The sequence below is a fragment of the Neomonachus schauinslandi genome, chromosome 14 (genome assembly GCF_002201575.2).
Source record: "Neomonachus schauinslandi chromosome 14, ASM220157v2, whole genome shotgun sequence".
Taxonomy (NCBI): Eukaryota; Metazoa; Chordata; class Mammalia; order Carnivora; family Phocidae; genus Neomonachus; species Neomonachus schauinslandi.
Genome location: NC_058416.1, coordinates 36842207 through 36861594, shown reverse-complemented (window position 1 = coordinate 36861594; position 19388 = coordinate 36842207). Strand labels below are relative to the sequence as shown.

Sequence of the window (19388 nt, the reverse complement as noted above, 5' to 3'; positions counted from 1 at the left end):
AAGCCCCTAACTCTTCAATTCCAGGAAGGTTGAGAGAGGTGAGGAAGCTGCAGAAGAAAAGTCTGAAGTCTGAAGCTAGCAGAAGGTGGTTCACGAGGTTTGAGGAAGGAAGCCATCTCTGTAACATAAAAGTGCAAGGTGAAGCAGCAAGTGCTCATGTAGAAGCTGCAACAACTTAACCAGAGGATCCAGCCAAGGTAATTAATGAAGGTGGCTACACTAAATAACAGATTTTCAGTATAGACAGAGTGCCTTCTGTTGGATGAAAATGCCATCTAGGACTTTCATAGCTAGACAGGAGAGTTCAGTGCCTGGTTCCAAAGCTTCAGAGGACAGGCTGACTCTCTTGTTAGGGGCTAATGCAGCTGGTGACTTTAGGTTGAAACCAGTGCTCATTGACCATTCTGAAAATCTGAGGTCTCAAGAGTTATGCTAAATGCTGTGCCTTTTCTCTAGAAATGGAACAACAAAGCTTGAATGATAGCACATCTGTTTACAACACGGTTTACTGAATATTTTAAGCCCATTGTTGAGACCTACAGCTCAGGAAAAAATAAAAATTCCTTTGAATATATTACTGCTCATTGACAATGGACCTGGCCACCCCAGAGCTCTGATGGAGATACCACAGTGAGATTAACCTTGTTTCCATGTCTGCTAACAGTATCCATTCTTCAGCTCATGGGTCAAGGTGTATTTTTAACTTTTAAGTCTTGTTATTTAAGAAATATGTTTTGTAAGGCTATAGCTGCTGTAGATTATGATTCCTCTGATGGATCTGGGCAAAGTCAGTTGAATACCTTCTGGAAAGGATTCTAGATGTTATGAAGAACATACATGATTCCTAGGAAGAGGTTGAAATACCAACATTAACGGGACTCTGGAAGAAGTTGATTCCAGCCCTCATGGATGACTTTGAGGGGTTCAAGATATCAGTGGAGAAAGTAACAGCAGATGTGGTGGAAATAGCAAGAGGACTAGAATTAGTAGAGCCTGAAGAAGTGACTGAATTGCTGCACACTCTCATGATAAAATTTGCACAGATGAGGAGTTGTTTCTTGTGATGAGCAAAGAAAAGGGGTTTCGTGAGATGGCAGCTACTCCTGGTGAAAATGCTGTGAAAATTGTTGAAATGACAACAGAAGATTTACAGTATCATATAAATTTAGTTGATCAAGCAGCGGTAGAATTTGAGAAAATTGACTCTAATTTTGTTTTTGTTTTTTCTTCAAGATTTTATTTATTTGAGAGAGAGCAGAGAGCACAAGTAGGGAAGGGGGCTAGAGGGGCAGAGGGAGAGGGAGAAGCTGACTCCCTGCTGAGCAGGGAGCCTGACACGGGGCTCAATCCCAGGACCCCAAGATCATGACCCAAGCCGAAGGCAGGCACCTAACCGACTGAGCCACCCAGGCGTGCCCCAATTGACTCTAATTTTGAAAGAAGTTCTGCTGTGGGTAAAATGCTGTCAAACAGCCTAGCACGCTACAGAGAAGTTGTTCATGAAAGGAAGAGTCAGTTGATGTAGCAAATTTCATTGTTGTCTTATTTTAAGAAATTGCCGGGGCGCCTGGGTGGTTCAGTTGTTAAGCGTCTGCCTTCGGCTCAGGTCATGATCTCAGGGTCCTGGGATGGAGCCCCACATCCGGCTCCCTGCTCGGTGGGAAGCCTGCTTCTCCCTCTCCCGTTCCCCCACATGTGTTCCTGCTTGCTAACTGTCTCTCTGTCAAATAAATAAATAAATAATCTTAAAAAAAAAAATGCCACAACCACCCCAACCTTCAGCATCCACCACCCTGATCAGTCAATAGCCATCAACATAGAGGCAAGACCTTTCATCAGCAAAATGGTTATGACTCTGAAAGCTCAGATAATGGTTAGCATTTTTTTAGCAATGAAGTATTTTTTTAAGATATGTATGTTAGTTTTTTAGACACAATGCTATCACATCTTAAACTATAATGTAAACAACTTTTATATGTACTGTGAAACAAAAAATTAATGTTAGTCACTTTATTACAATCTTTATTATGGTGGTCTGGAACTGAACCCACAGTATCTTCAAGATACGCCTGTATTCTCTTGCCCTCTAATGTGCTGTTGAACCTGTCAGGTGAATTCTACATTTCAGACTTTGTATTTTTGTGTTCTGCATGGTCCTGTATTGTTCCTTTTTATACTTAGTATTTTTCTGATGAGTTACTTTTCTTCCTTTATTAAGTTCTTGAACACATTGATAGTAGCTGCTTTATAGCCCTTGTCAACTAATGCCAGCATCTGGATAATCTTGTGTCCAGAGTATATTGACTGCCTTTTTTTTTTTTTTTTAACCATAGTCACATTTTCTTCTTTATTTTCATGTCTAGTAATTTTTTTATTGTATACTGAATGTTGTAAATATGTTTTTGTGCCTCATAATTCTGTTTTCTCCGAAAGAGTGTTGATTCTTTGTTGTTCTAGCAGGCAATTAACTGGCTGGACTTAAATTCCAAACTGTTTCTCTTGCACTGGGCAACACCTGATCGCTTGCTCAGTTCTTTCAGCTATTTTAGCTGTTGCTTTTCTTTGGGGCCTCTGGAGTCTCCTGTGTTGTGTGCTCCGGGCTCAGCTAAGGATTGTGGTGGAGTTTACATATATAAATATATGTAGGATTTTCTTCCTTACTTTCCAGTTGCTCTACTAGCCCCAGCCTTCATCCTTTGATGCCACAAGCTAATGAGAGTGTGACTTCTTGAGTTTCACCTGCTCTACACAATGCAAGGTGGTCTCTGCCCTCAGGCAAGCAGCCATTAAAAAGCAAATCTCACCTAATATAGTTCCCCTGTTTCAAGGGTTGCCTTCTCTTTTCTGTCTTTTGGTTGCTATCCGGTGATTCTCTAATTTTTTTTTGAAGTTTTTATTTGAATTCCATTTTCTTGACATATAGTGTTATATTAGTTTCTGGTGTACAGTACAGTGATGCAACACTTCCATACAACACCTGGTGCTCATCACAAGGGCCCTCCGTAATCACCATCACCTATCTCACCTATCCAGTACTTTTCAGTAGTGGTTTTTACATTTTGGCCAGAGTTTGTAATTATTGTTTGTGGGAGGGTTACTCCAGTATAAGCTGTTTCACCTTCCTGTGTGTAAATCTTTCATGCTTTAATTTTTTTTAAAAGACTTTTTTTTTAAGAGCAGTTTTAGATTTACAGTAAAATTTGAGAGGAAGGTGTAGATATTTCCCATATGCCTTCTGCCCCCAGACATAAATAGTTCCCCCATTATAAATATAATTTCTCCTTCAGCACCTCTGAGAGAACATAACTTTTCCTAAATGCACCCAACAGTTTTCCCCTCGGCTCCTGTTGGTTGAGATTTGGTCACTTGCACCAGGAAGAGGAATAGAACAGCCATGGCTAGCTTGAATGAATAAAGAATAGGTAGTCTAGCAGAGAATGATCAGTTGAATTCAGTTGGGGTTCTAATGGAGTAAAACAGGGTGTGGGGGGGATAAGAAATAAGCAGTACTGGGGCACCTGGGTGGCTCATTCGGTTAGCAGGTAGACTGCTTCCCATTCCTTCTCCCCACTCGTGCTCTCTCTCGCTCTCTCTCTCAAATAAATAAGTAAAATCTTTAAAAAAGAATAAATAACAGTACCTGCTGCAGGTGCTATCTCTGTGTCTTCAGCCTTCCCACCTGGAAAGTTAATATTCTGATAGATTTCTAAGAGGAGGAATGATACTTTTATAGTATTTCCACTGAGCTTGATGTTGGAGCTCAGTAACATTTTATTCATGTACTAGACATTAACTGAACACCTATTTTGTGCAAGGTTTGGGGAAATACCTATTATGTGCCCATGCTCAGCACTGGAGCTAAATAAGACATGGGTTTTGCCCTCTGGTATGGCTGACTTAAAGTCCAGTGGAATAAGGTGGCTGAAGTAATAAGGGGGGAGGATAGAGTTATTCTGTAATAATCTGATTTTAGGAAATTTATTTTTCAACAGGAAATGTGGGACATGTGGATTTGGGATATGAATTCATTTGAAAAACCACTTTGGGGTAAGTTGATAGCTGGGAGTGAATGACTTCAGGTTTGCACTTCTCTTTTCCCTGGGGCTTGCTCCTACAGCTGTGGAGGTTTCACACTTACGTTAATTGGACTTTATGCCTCATATATACGTAAGTGAATGGCTTATGCTAAAATGCAGATTCAGTTATTTGAGAAATGTAACCATCTAGCATAGTCCCAGTACTAATTAATTAGTGCATTCGTATTTCCTTAAGGTGGTCAGTTTGAAGACTAGATGAATATCAAGTTTAGGAATAAAAAAGCTCTTACTGTATGGGGTTTAACCTGCTGGAGCTCACCCAATAATCCTGTCATGTGGGCTGGAAATCACTCATAGAATCAGTGTTGATTCAGAGTTCAAGTTTACCTCTGAGCTGTTTTTTGTAGTACTCTGCATGGCCATTTGAATAATCATTGCATCAGTACAAATATAAAAGTTCCTGATTTTTTGTTTTGTCTAAGAAAGTACCTCTAGAAATACTACTTAATATTTACTGTGTGCTGTGACATATAAGTGATGTGCATTACCTCATTTAATTTAGTGAAATGGGACTGTACGGTGGACATGTTTTCCTCAAAGGAATGAAGAGCCCCAGGTTTGTGCAAATAAAGAGTAACATTGCTAGGATTGCTTAGCAAGTGTTGGAATTGAAATTTGAACCCAGATTTGAATTTCAGCATTTGGCCTAATAGATACTCACTTCTCTTTTAATATGCTGATTGTGTTGGGGGTTTAGTGATTGGCTAGGAGGACTCACAGGATTCAGCATATAGTCATAATAACAGCTAAGACTTCTTACAGTGAAAGGATACAAAGCAGTTGGCAAAGGGAAAAGTGCATGGGGTGAAGTCTGGAAGAAACCAGGCACAAGCTTCCAAGAACCTCTCCCAGTGGAGTCACACACGATGTACTCTAGCAATGAATTGTGATAACACATGTGAAGTGTTACCAGCTGGGGACACTCATTAGACTCAGTGCCAGTGTTTTTATTGGGACTGATCATGATGGCACCCTCTGCCTAGCATGTACCAAAATTCAGTCTCCCAGAAAGAAATCTGGTGTTTTGCACAAACCATATTGTTTGTACAAATAGATTAGGCACAGTTAGGCACACTTATCCTTTAAGGTAAGTTTTGTATTAGTGTAGGGAATTGTTTATCATTTAAGTTATCAGATGCCACCTTACAGGCCTTTCTAGGGATAGTAATCCTGTGCCTTCTGTGTTAATTTTTATCCTGTACATTGGTTTATTCATTTAAGCAGATTGTGATTATGATCATTTAGCATTTAGAAGTAGGTATTATGGCAAACCAAATGCTTTAATGGTGTTTGTTTTGGGGGGGAGGGGGTCCCATGACTGCCCATTAGTTTTGATTTGCTGGACTCCCCCAACTTAACATAATGTTGTACTCATGGCTAGGGTTTATTACAGTAAAGGGTGCAGTACAGGAACAGCAGGGAAAAGCTACATACAGGTGAATGCTAGGAAGATAAGACACAAACGTTCCATGTCTTTCCTCTATGCGGATCACATGGACGTGATTTTCTGTGGCCAGCCCTGGTGACTAAAACTTAGGACCCTGACCAGATACCAGGTGCACATCATAAATCTTGATGCTTACTTTAAACAATGCTGACAGCCTGATACATCCTGACACACTGCCTCTAAAATCCTTACCCAGTGACTGAACATTCCAGGAGTTTAGTTCTCAGAGTTTGGCCAGGGGTCATTACCATGGCTCTAGGCATCCCCCACAGATTAGCTAGGCCTGAGTAAAACAGACCTGCTGTGTTAACTCTTTCCTTACAGCATCCTATTGTGTTGTTGAATGTAACATTTAATGCTGATACATTTTTTAGAATATGACATTCTAAACTTAGAAAAAAATAGTAAATATAGTTGCTAAATTTCAGTTCTTTTAGAATTCTTTTCACTTTTAGATTATTTTCTTTTAAGAATTTATATAGTGGTGATTTCTGAATTTACCACTTTTGTCCATAATTATGTGTGTTATATATGTTATGTTAAAGAGTAGTGCAGAGGGAAGCAAGGGCAAAAATCAACTATTGGGATTTCATCAAGATAAAAAGCTTTTGCAAAGCAAAGGAAACAGTCAACAAAACCAAAAGACAACCGACAGAATGGGAGAAGATATTTGCAAATGACATATCAGATAAAGGGCTAGTATCCAAAATCTATAAAGAACTCATCAAACTCAACACCCAAAGAACAAAGAATCCAATCAAGAAATGGGCAGAAGACATGAACAGACATTTTTCCAAAGAAGACATCCAGATGGCCAACAGACACATGAAAAAGTGCTCAGTATCGCTCGGCATCAGGGAAATCCAAATCAAAACCTCAATGAGATACCACCTCACACCAGTCAGAATGGCTAAAATTAACAAGTCAGGAAACGACAGATGTTGGCGGGGATGCAGAGAAAGGGGAACCCTCCTACACTGTTGGTGGGAATGCAAGCTGGTGCAGCCACTCTGGAAAACAGTATGGAGGTTCCTCAAAAAGTTGAAAATAGAGCTACCCTATGATCCAGCAATTGCACTACTGGGTATTTACCCCAAAGATACGAAAGTAGGGATCCGAAAGGGTACGTGCACCCCGATGTTTATAGCAGCAATGTCCACAATAGCCAAACTGTGGAAAGAGCCAAGATGTCCATCGACAGATGAATGGATAAAGAAGATGTGGTATATATATACAATGGAATATTATGCAGCCATCAAAAGGAATGAGATCTTGCCATTTGCAACGACGTGGATGGAACTGGAGGGTATTATGTTGAGCGAAATAAGTCAAACAGAGAAAGACATGTATCATATGACCTCACTGATATGAGGAATTCTTAATTGTAGGAAACAAACTGAGGGTTGCTGGAGTGGGGGGTGCGTTGGGAGGGATGGGGTGACTGGGTGATAGACACTGGGGAGGGTATGTGCTCTGGTAAGCGCTGTGAATTGTGCAAGATTGTTGAATCTCAGATCTGTACCTCTGAAACAAATAATGCAATATATGTTAAGAAAAAAAAAAAAGAAGGTAGCAGGAGGGGAAGAATGAAGGGGGGGAAATCAGAGGGGTAGACGAGCCATGAGAGACGATGACTCTGAAAAACAAACTGAGGGTTCTAGAGGAGAGGGGGGTGGGAGGATGGGTTAGCCTGGTGATGGGTATTGAGGAGGGCACATTCTGCATGGAGCACTGGGTGTTATGCACAAACAATGAATCATAGAACACTACATCTAAAACTAATGATGTAATGTATGGGGATTAACATAAGAATAAAAAAATTAAAAAAAAAGAATAGTGCAGAAATATGAACTATAAACAGTTAAGATATTACAAAATTAACCTCCACTTTATGAAGATCTTCCTTGTGAACACAATAGGATTTCTTTTTTATGGAATTTGCAGATTCGCAGAAACACCAGTTTTGCAGAAAAAGAATAACCCATTGTTTAAAAATTGGCTGATTCCAGGATTTGAAACCAATCTTTATTACTTTATCTATTGCTATTTGAAACCTGTATTGTGTTGTGCAAAAAAGACAAAGTAGATGGGGAAAGTTCCATGCTTGAAAGTGAGAAGTTCCGAGTTAATGAAGTTAGATATGTTTCTTTATTGCAGAACTTCACAGAACCTTTAGGGCAGTAATATGCAGTATGAATCTCCCAGGGCATATAACATTTCCCTAACTTACTTGACCATGGAGTTTCTTTTTAGTAAGAACCCACAGGTATGGGTCCTGCAGTTACAGGGTTCTTTAGAACAAAATAGAATGACAGGGGCACCTGGATGGCTCAGTTGGGTAAGCGACTGCCTTCAGCTCGGTCATGATCCCAGGGTCCTCTGATGGAGCCCTGCATCGAGCCCCGCATCGGGCTCCCTGCTCCGTGAGGAGTCTGCTTCTTCCTCTGCCTGCCACTCTCCCTGCTTGTGCTCTCTCTCTGTCAAATAAATAAAATCTTAAAAAAAAAAAAAGAAAACCTTGTTGTGGAAAAGTTCAATATCTTATACTGCCTTCTGATAAAAACTATTTAGAAACTTCCCTATCTGTATGTCTTTTTCCTGCCAGGTTTCTTGAGTTGATGTTTCTTTTTGTAATGTGAATGGTGTGTCTCTTAGATTGGTGTTTAACTCTGTGATAAGGGCTTCCATGGTGTGGATCATTGCCTTCAGGCTTATACCATCTATGGTACCTGACCTGGTATCAGGAATGTAGTTGGTCAAGACTCAGTACATATCCAGATAGAATGGAATGAACTGTGACTCTAAAATACTGAAACTTTTTTTTTAAACAATATAATAGACATAAAAGGTGCTGTACATTAATTTTAATAATGATGTCATTTTGTAAGACATTTTCAGAATTTTTCCTTTATTTTTTTAAGCATTTTAAAAAATATATTTTAGAGAGGGAGGGAGAGAGAGAGAATGCACGCAAGTCAGGGGAGGAAAAGGGACAAGCAGACTCCCTGGTGAACGCAGAGCCCCACGCCAGGCTCAGGTACTGAGATCATGACCTGAGCTGAAACCAAGGGGTTTCAGTTTAACCAACTGAGCCACCCAGGTGCCCCTGGAATTTTTCTTTTAAATGGCTCTTGACTTGAACTCCTCATCACCAACTTCTTTTCTATGACTTGTATCATTTTTTAATTTAATTTAATCCTAACAGTAGAATTGTTCCACCATAGACATGTAAACTTTTAACTACTAGATTTCTTGTTTCAGTAGGTGGAATATCATTTTTAGTAATTATGGTTGTTATACCTAAGGAAGATCAGTTGGTCAAAAGTAGCCAAGATCCTTCTCAAGAAGTAGTGCAAGGTGAGAAGACTTCTTTAGTGTATATCAAGAATTATTATAAAGCTCTAAGTGAGACAGCAATGTAGTGTAAGGGTAGATGGACCAGTGGAACAGAACATAGAACGCTGGAAACCTGGTTTATGACAAAGTTTGCATTGCATGCACATCTTTAGTAAGAGGAACTTTCTACACATTGTGGCAGGACAATTGGTTATCCACGTAGAAGAAAGTGACATTGAATCTCTACTTAAACCTGAAAGGTAAAACTTAAGAATTTTTAGACATTAGAACATTATTTTTAATTATCTCTAGATAGAGAATATATATATATTTTAAAGATTTTTTTTTATTTATTTGACAGAGAGACAGTGAGAGAGGGAACACAAGCAGGGGGAGTGGGAGCGGGAGAAGCAGGCTTCCCGCTGAGCAGGGAGCCTGATGCCGGGCTCGATCCCAGGACCCTGAGATCATGACCTGAGCCGAAGGCTTAACGACTGAGCCACCCAGGCGCCCCTAGAGAATTTCTTAAGACATAGAAAATGTAAACCACAAAAGATACCTCTTATTAAGAAGACAAGCTATAAACTGGGAAAAAATTCTTGGAGTTCATGTAGCCAACACAAGATTAGAGTCCAGACTGCACAAAAATCTTTACAAACTAATTGGAAAAAGAACAACCCACTGAATAGAATAATGGGCTAGACTTCATAGGCACATTAGAGAAGAGGAAATGGAATGACCAGTAATGTCAGAGACAGTGGGGAAATGCAGATTAAAACTATGTTAAGATACCAACTACACACTCACCAGATTGTCAAAAAATAAGAAAGTCTGACATCAATAAGTGTTGCCAGGGATATAACACAACCAGAGCTCTCATTTTGCTTACTGTTTTGCTTCAACCACCTGGGAAAACAAATTGGTCGTATTTAGTCATACTGAAAATATGCATACCCTATGACCTAATACCCTTATGTGTGTACTCTAGATCAGGGGTTGGTGTGAAAATGTATGAGTTAAAAGAGGTTTTTAACATATTTAAATTGTGAAATTAAAAAAAATTGTGTAATTTGTAATGTGGAAATTACATGAAATTCAAATTTCAGTGTCCATAAACAAAGTTCTGTTGGAATACTGTCACACTTACTTGTTTGTGTGTCATTTATGGCTGCTTTGGTGGTATAGTACCAGGGTTGAATGCTTACACTGCAGATCTTCTGTCTTGCAAAACCTAAAATATTTACCATCTTGCCCTTTGCAGAGGTTTACCACCCCTGCCCTGCACCCATTACTCCTACACGTGTGTGCCGGGAAACATGTTTAGGAATGTTTATAACAGTACTGTTTGTAATGATAGAAACCTAGAAAGAACGACATGTCTATTAAGCGTAAAATGGATAAACTGTGGTATGCTAAGCCAGTGGAATACTACTCAGTAGTGAAAACTAATTGACTGTAACTGCATGCAACATATGGATGGGTCTCAGGAACTCGGTATTAAAGAAAAGAAGCAAGACAGATTTTTCCATTTATAAGTAGTTCAGAAACAGACAAATGTAAAGAAGACATTGCTAAGGATACCAGCAAGGTAAAACTGTCAGGAAAAGAGAGAATGGTAAGTTTGGAATAGAAGTTGCCTTTGAGGAGCTGGGAAAGTTTTGTCCTTAAATTATTATCAGGATGACCCAGTACTGTTTACTTTTTTTGTTGTTGTTAGATTTTATTTATTTGACAGAGACACAGCGAGAGAGGGAACACAAGCAGGGGGAGTGGGAGAGGGAGAAGCAGGCTTCCCGCTGAGCAGGGAGCCCAATGTGGGGCTTGATCCCGGGACCCTGAGATCATGACCTGAGCCAAAGGCAGATGCTTAACCGACTGAGCCACCCAGGCGCCCCTTGTATTCAGCAACGTTGATGAAGTCATGAATTAGCTCTAATAGTTTATCTATTGATTTCTTTTAGAGTTTCTGTATAGAAATCATGCTGTCTGCAGATAATTTTGTCTCTTTTTCTCCCCGTCATCCTTATTCCTTTTCTTGTCTTATTGCTTAGACTCTAGTATGATGTCAAATTGAAGTAAGGATGCATAAGTCATCTTATGTTACAGAAATGCATGACAAGTCAACAAGTCCTGTCATTAAATATCTTTACTGTAGGTTAAAGAATTTTCTTTCTAGGCCTTTTTTGTTGTTGAAATCTTATATTGATGAATATTGATGAATTACCTCCAAAGTTAATGGCTTCAAACAATAGACATTTTTTATCTTGTATTTTCTTTGGGTCAGGAATGCAGGAGCCCTTTAGCAGGGCGGTGTTGATTCAGGATCTTTCTGGATATTGCAGTCAAAATGTCAGCAGGAGCTTCAGCCATCTGAAGGGTTGATTGGGACACTTCCATACCTGGCATGATAGTACTGCTTGTTGGTAGGAGGCTTCAGTTTCTTACCATGTGGACCTTTTTATAAGGATCTTAAGTATCCTTCTGACATTGGTGCTGGCTTTCCCCAGAGTGTGAGCTGAGAGAAAGCTAGGAGGACGTGTGTTTTATGACTGGCCTTGAAATCGCACACCATTACTTCCACCATATTCTGTTGATTAGAAGCAAGTCACCAAATCCAGCCCCATGCTAGGAGGGAAATTACACTCCACAAAAATTGTTTTGTATATTGATTTTTTAAAGTCTGTCTGCCCTAGCAACGTTGCATAGGAGCAAGGGCTTCTGTTCGTATATCTTTACCTTAGACCCCTCCTTTGGGCCCCAAACTTTTGTATCCCTAGCTGTGGTTAATATCTCTTCTTGAAGGTATCAGGGTTACCTGATACTTAACATGTCCAAAGTCAAACTTAAGTTTCTTCCCATCTTGCTTCTTCCTTCCTTCCAAAAATTTGTCCTCTTTTATTGGTCCCTGTTTCTATGACTGGCACCACTCTGCACCCAGTGGTATAAGCTAGGATTTCCTCCTCTTTCCCCCCATCTAATTTGTCCTTGCATCCCGTTGAGTTTGTCCCTGAATACCCTCTTGAATCTGCCCACTCTTATCCAGCTCCAGTTTTATCTCACATCACAGTTTCCTCTTCTTTTGTCTTGGATCCCCTGACCTTTCAGTGTTGGGCTCCTTCCTGCTACAGAGCCCTTGCTACTCCCTGCCCCCAATGCTTATTTTCCCCTCAAATCATGTTTTCCTCAGGGAAGCCTTTTTGACAAAGTTCGATCTTTGTAATACAGATGTTTATATTGCTGTGTACCTCCCTTCCAAACAATTATCACCAGTGAAATTTTATGTATATGTGACTGTTTGACTAATCCCTGCTTTCCTGGAGCCAACTCTAAATTTCATAAGGGCAAGGGGTGTGCATTCTGTTCACTTTTTTATTCCATGCATTTGACACATTCCCTGTATTTACTGAGTTTGTGTGCATTGAACAAATTAATAAGTGAATGAATATGATTGATTATGGTTCTGATTGAGAAACAGAGTAAACAGAATATATAATAAATAAAATAGTTTAGCTTCTCCTTAACTATTTAGAGGAGGATTATCGTATTTTTAAGTCTTTTAGTTTTTTGGGCAGAAGTTCCAGCTACAGATTAAATGAATAGATCTATAGAAACGTCCTGTCTCTCCTACCTCTGTTGTGTCATACGATGCAGAGTTAGTGATCCTAGGAGCCAAGGGTACCGTGTTCTTGTGAGAGGGGAGATAAGCACTGTAATGTACCCAGAAGTCTGAAGCTTTAGGTCCAAGGTAATGAAGCTTCCATTTTCTCCTAAAGGTACTGACTGTTGAGCTGTCTTCTTAGGCTTGAAATTTCCGGAGAGCTTTGGTTAGAAGTATGAGGGGTAGGAGAAAATAATTATTTAGCCCTAGAAAATGCTGATCAGTCTTGGGAGGAACTTGACAGTATGATATGTAGGGTAGGATCAAAAGTTTACGGATAGAATTGATCACTATAGTTTCACATAAATTCTGATATTATAACTTTTAAAATAAGGCAGTCAAATGCATTTCAAATGGAAGGTTTTAATCTATTGTTGGGACAGAAACTCTGAGCTTTAAGTGACTTCCAAGATAAATTCTGGTATGTTTCATTTGAGGAAATGTACACCATTTGTCGCCTTCTAAAATCGACATTGTTTCTTTGAAGTATTCCCCCATATTTATCTATTTTTAAGGGGATTGAGGTTGAATTCATAGAAACTCACCCTTTTAGCTATAGTTTTATAAGTTTGGACAAACGGACATAGTTGTCTGACCACCATCACAAGCAAGATATGGAATGTTTTCATGATCACAGGTTCCTTCACTCTCCTTTCTGGGCAGTTCTCTCCTTCCTCCACAGCCCCTGGTAACCACTCATTGATTTCTGTCCCCATAGTTTTGCCTTTGCCAGATTGCCTCATAAGTGGAATCATGCAGTGTACAGTACACAGCATTTTTGTGGCTACTTTCACTTAGCTTAATGCTTTTTATATTCATCCATATTATTGCATATATATCAAGAGTTCTTTTTTGTTGCTGGATTAGTATTTCACTGTTTAGTGTACTACAGTTTATCCATTCACGAGGTGATGGGCATTTGGATTCCAGATTTTAATGGTTATGATTAAGCTGCTATAAAGATTTGTGTACAGATCTTTGTGTAGACATATGTTTTCCTTTCTCTTAAGTAAATAGCTAAGAATGGAATTGCAGATTCTTGTAGAAAGAAACTGCCAAACTTGTTTTCCAGAGGGACTGTACCATTTTGCATTTCTACTGGCAACATATTACAGTTCCAGTTGCCGCAAATCCTAGCTAGCACTTGGTATTTTTCTTTTTCCCTTTAGCCGTATAGATTGGCACATAGTGGTGTTTCATTGTGGTCTCAAATAGCAGTTCCCTAAAAGCTAATGATGTTGAGCAACTTTTCATATGTTCATTTGCCATCTGCATCGCTTTTTTGGTGACAAGACCTTTCAAACTTTTTGCCTCTTTTATTGGATTGGGGGTTTTTTTTATTGTATTTTGAGAGTTCTTTATATATTCTGGATACAAGTCATTTATCAGATATGTAATTTGTAAGTATTTTTTCCCAATCTGTGACTTGTTTTTTTATTTTCTTAACTGTCTTTTGAAGAAGATTATAATTGTGAAGTCCATTTAATCAGTCTTACGATTTGTGCTTTTTGTTCTATCTAAGGAAACGTTGCCTAACCCAAGGTCTGGAAGACTTTTTGCCTCTCCTTTATCTTCCTTTCTGCCAACACCTCCTGCTTCCTCCATATTCCTTCTTCCAAACACATACATACCCACTGAACTTCATCTTCAATTTTTGAATCTAATTGTGCTGCCTTGGAAAAATTAAATAGGAATGAATACAAAGTAATGGAGATTTGCATTGAAGTAATCTGGGCTGTAAGCATTAAAAAAAAAATCAGGTTTTCAAGAACATAAAGTTACTTTTGGATTTCAGATACTGTACAGCGGTCAGATTGTTTCCTTTGCCAGGGACCAAAAGAGGTAGCTTTTCATGGAAACTAGCTCAAAATATAAATTTATATCTATCTAGCTTTTCTGGAGAGAACTACTGCTCCATGAGGCTGTGCACTGTAATGTTTTTGGTCCTCCCCTCACCATGGTTACCATAGTCATCAGTAGTTGCTCACTGCACGTGACATATCAAATATTGAGTAAGTACAATTTTGAGGCAAGAACACAACAGTAACAGACATCCCTGTTCATTGTGCAGTCAGGAAATGTTGGTTTGATGAAAGGAGGAATATAGGCAAGAGAGCAAAAGTCACAGAGAACAGAGCACAAATAATACTTTATAAGTATCACTTAGGATTTTTGGGGGGTGCTTTTCAGGTTGCTGTCTAGCAACCTCGTGAAGCAGGCAAGAAGTATTATATCTTTTTCATAGATAAACTCTCTGGCCTGGCCTGAACTGTTCGGGTAAATACCTCTGCTGCCCACCATGGAACCTTAAGGTGCCCTTTGAGAAGCTGCTGTGTTGCCCATCAACGCAGTCCCTCAGAGCATCTGCTCATTTGGCTTTCATTGTGAGGCACACGTGCAAAGTGTGTGTTTCCTCAATCCACTTCATCTAAATGCACTTGGCTTGTCTCCCTCCTGGTCAGCAATGACACAGGCCTTTGAGCTTCCATGTCTGCTGTTCATCAGAATGACTCCCGACCTCTCTGAGGTCCCTCAGTCTGCTCTAGAGCTCCCCAAGATAAGCAGAAATGTTACTAGTCAGACTGTCCCAAATGACTTGCCAAATTTGGTGACAGTTTTCCAGTCATTTTCTCATGATATTTGAACAGATTGAGGGGCACGGGTGGGAGAACAGAAATTAAAGATCAGGGAAGTCTGTAAAATTACTGTCAGAGCCAGGATTAGATCTCAGATCTTACGATCCTCTTTTCTTCTCCATTATACTTTCCCCGAGTGTTTCTGAATGGCTGGTGACCATTTGGTGTTTTTAGAATGGGATTCAATGGGCGAGAGATAAGAATTAGCCCAATAAACTGCTGTGGTACAAAACTAGGAGAACTCCTGTTGCTCCTTGGGACCTGAGAACTGAATGTGAGTGGTCGAAATGGGACTGAGAATCGCTGGTTTCTTAAACTCCTGTGGCAATTAATGGCTTAGCATTTTTAATGTAGCAGTTGAATAGAAGGGAGTTAAACCCTTTGTGTTTGATGGGTATGATACAGTAGCTCACTATTGTTTTAATTTGCATTTTCCCAATTATACTTAATTGAGTGCTTTTTCACATTTATTGGCTATTCAGGTTTCCTTTCTGCGAAGTGCTTGTTTATATCCTTTACCCATTTTTCTTTTGGATTGTTGTATGTTTATTTGTAGGAGTTATTTGTATACGTTCTTGACACTATTAATTTTTATGTATTTTAGAAGTATTTTTTAAGTCTGATTTTTAAACTTATTCTGAATAGTAAAATTTCATATGCATGTTAAATTAATCTTACAGTTCATTTTTAAGGTTCTGATATTTTTAAGTTAATCTTTTTTTCTTTTTGTCTCTATAGGTTATGAACGTGATTTCTGATGAAACTGGACTGGAATAATTTTCATGATCTTTGTATATTTATATATATATATATTTTAAAATTTTGCATTTGATTAAGTGCCATGAGAAAATTTGCATATTGCAAGGTGGTCCTAGCCACCTCCTTGATTTGGGTACTCTTGGATATGTTCCTGCTGCTTTACTTCAGTGAATGCAACAAATGTGATGAAAAAAAGGAGCGAGGACTTCCTGCTGGGGATGGTGAGTGATATTTTATAATAATACATCTGTTTTAATAAGTATATTACTGGTTTGTTCACTAATTTGGATACTATAAAATTTTAATTTTTTTAGATTAATAGTAATCCCTGGCTTCCTAGAAGATGATGATCATATTACCAACAGTTTTCCAGTGGGTTCTTCCAACAGATAAAATATTAAAGTATCATGTATAGAATTACTAAATTCATTATTTGTGTTCAGTGTTACACGTGGTTAATTTTCTGCAAGTTGTGTTACCAAGTAATGTGGAAAAACTAATATCAACTATTATTAAACTAATAATGACTAGTAGTTGGAACCAACAAAATTGTATGGCATTAGTGTAATGCCAGAAATGCTGAGTGTTAAAATTACAGTATCTGGTATCAAAAGATGTTTGTTCCTTGCCTTCCCATCTCAGTTTTGAGGGGAATCCTTTTAGATGGATATGATCTGGAAAGTTCTTTTTGTTAATGCTGTAGATAGCTCCAGTTAGCACTTTTAGGGAGGGCTTTTGTAAAGATGAGGCTGTATAATAGAGGCTGCAGTGAGATTGCAGTATTTGGTATGGAAAAGAAAGGAAACACAAATATGAAGGCCTGGGTTGGAAGAACTAACATATTTGGCAGTGGACACTTGGAAAATTCAGTTTTGAACCCCTTATGTTCAAACCAACAAACAAATGTTGCTTTTTATTTTTAAATTATTTTTATTTTTATTTTTTTATTTTATTTATTTATTTTTTTAAAGATTTTATTTATTTATTTGAGAGAGAGAATGAGAGAGAGAGAGCAGGAGGGGGGAGGGTCAGAGGGAGAAGCAGACTCCCTGCCGAGCAGGGAGCCCGATGCGGGACTCGATCCTGGGACTCCAGGATCATGACCTGAGCCGAAGGCAGTCGCTTAACCAACTGAGCCACCCAGGCGCCCATTTTTATTTTTATTTTTTTAAAGATTTATTCATTTGAGAGAGAGTGCATGTGCGTGGGCTGGGGCGGGCACAGGGAGAGGGAGAGGGGAAGCAGACTCCCCGCTGAGTGCGGAGCCTGTCTTGAAGCTGGATCTCATGACCCTGAGATCAGGACCTGAGCCGAAATCAAGAGTTGGACACTTAACCAATTAAGCCACCCAGGTGCCCTTGCTTTTTATTTTTTTAAACATAATGAAAATGACTTTGCATTATGAGTCAATAATTCAGCTCTTCGGAGCTCTGAACTCTGTATGATTAGTTATAGAAAATCTGGCTGTATAGTGATTCTATTTTTAGGAATTACATGTGAATGACTACTGTTCTAATGTAAGCTTTGAGTATGTGATCATTATTTAAATTTTTTGTATTTTTATAATGAGAGCACCTGGTCCCCTAAAGTTTATAATCTAAAAGTATTTGTTTGTATTGGTTAACTGTGCCTACTTACTGTAATTTTTTTTTTTTTTTTTTTTAAATGTTTTATTTATTTATTCATGAGAGTCAGAGAGAGAGAGAGAGGCAGAGGCAGAGGGAGAAGCAGGCTCCCCACTTAGCAGGGAGCCCGATGCGGGACTCGATCCAGGACCCTGGGATCATGACCTGAGCCGAAGGCAGACGCTCAACCATCTGAGCCACCCAGGCGCCCCAACTTACTGTAATTTTTATAGATGAGATTGTTTAACCAGTGCTGTTTATTTCTTCTTGGGAAATTTGCCTAAAATTAGGCTCATTGGCTAACACTGGGCTCTAGTAATACCTAGGCTAACCGCTGACTTTTTAATTTTCACTTTCCCCTTAAGTTTTTTTTTTTTTTTTAAAGATTTTATTTATTTATCTGAGACAGAGAGAATGAGAGAGACAGAGAGCACATGAGAGGGGGGAGGGTCAGAGGGAGAAGCAGACTCCCCGCCGAGCAGGGAGCCTGATGCGGGACTCGATCCCGGGACTCCAGGATCATGACCTGAGCCGAAGGCAGTCGCCCAACCAACTGAGCCACCCAGGCGCCCTTTTTTTTTTTTTTTTTAAGATTTTATTTATTTATTTGACAGACACAGCAAGAGAGGGAACACAAGCAGGGGGAGTGGGAGAGGGAGAAGCAGGCTTCCCGCTGAGCAGGGAGCCTGATGTGGGGCTCGATCCCAGGACCCTGGGATCATGACCTGAGCCAAAGGAAGATGCTTAACGACTGAGCCACCCAGGTGCCCCTCCCCTTAAGTTTTAATAAAATATACTTTAATTCAAAGTCAGCCTATTAATTTGCTGACTTTCCTGCTTTACTCTGTGGCTCTGCTGTTTAGTAACTTTGTTGGGTGACAGAATGCGCCTCCTTAACTTTTGTTAGAACTATAACTCTGTCTACATTTTACTCAAAGGGCGGGTATTACCATCCACCAGTAGCTCAGATACTCTTTTCCCAAATAGAACAGAGTAGCTTTCCCCTCCACTTTAATTCATTGCCATTTATAGTGGGAACTCATGGTGTTCTATTTTAAATGCAAAGACACGAAAGTAAGAAAGAATAGGACTTTTAGTGTGTGAAGATCCACTTGGTGAATGTTTTTTTTCTTTTTTTAAGATTTATTTATTTAGGGTTGCCTGGGTGGCTCAGTCGTTAAGCGTCTGCCTTCCCAGGGTCCTGGGATCGAGCCCCGCATCGGGCTCTCTGCTCAGCGGGAAGCCTGCTTCTCCCTCTCCAACTCCCCCTGCTTGTGTTCCCTCTCTCGCTGTGTCTCTCTCTGTCAAATAAAGAAATAAAATATATATTTAAAAAAGATTTATTTATTTATTTAAGAGAGAGAGAGTATGAGCAGCAGGAGGGTTAGAGGGAGAGAGAAGGAGAGAAGCAGACTCCCCGCTGAGTGCAGAACCTGACCCGGAAAAGACAAAGTGTATGTTCATTTCACTCTTAGTGGAGGCTATTGCTAATCTGGACCTATGTTTATTTTGGTTTTTAAGGAATATATTTTGTTTTCTATTTAAGGTATAGTCTGTACTTATATTCAGGAATTTAATGGGTATTTGTTTATTTGCATTTTCCTTTCTAGGCATCCTAGGCAGTTTTTCAAAAAAAAGATTTACTTATTTATTTGAGAGAGAGAGTGGGAGTGGGGCAGAAGGAGAGGTAGAAAAGCAGACTCCCCACTGAACGCAGAGCCTGACACGGGGCTCGATCCCACAACCCCAAGATCACGACCCGAGCCGAAGTCAAGAGTCGGACACTCAACCGACTGAGCCACCCATGTGCCCCATTGGTGAATGTTTTTA

At 39.5% G+C, this 19388-nt stretch overlaps 1 protein-coding gene across 1 annotated transcript in view; it reads left to right on the top strand.

Annotated features, from left to right (window-relative positions):
* Window positions 1–3992: 3992 nt before the first annotated feature.
* Window positions 3993–19388, top strand: part of GALNT1 (polypeptide N-acetylgalactosaminyltransferase 1) — an 81277-nt gene continuing 65881 nt past the window's right edge. The window contains exons 1-2 of the mRNA XM_021686100.2: window positions 3993–4047; window positions 15913–16154. Of these exons, the coding sequence (XP_021541775.1) occupies window positions 16016–16154 (139 nt within the window). The 5' untranslated portion in view covers window positions 3993–4047; window positions 15913–16015. The remainder of the gene's footprint in view (window positions 4048–15912; window positions 16155–19388) is intronic.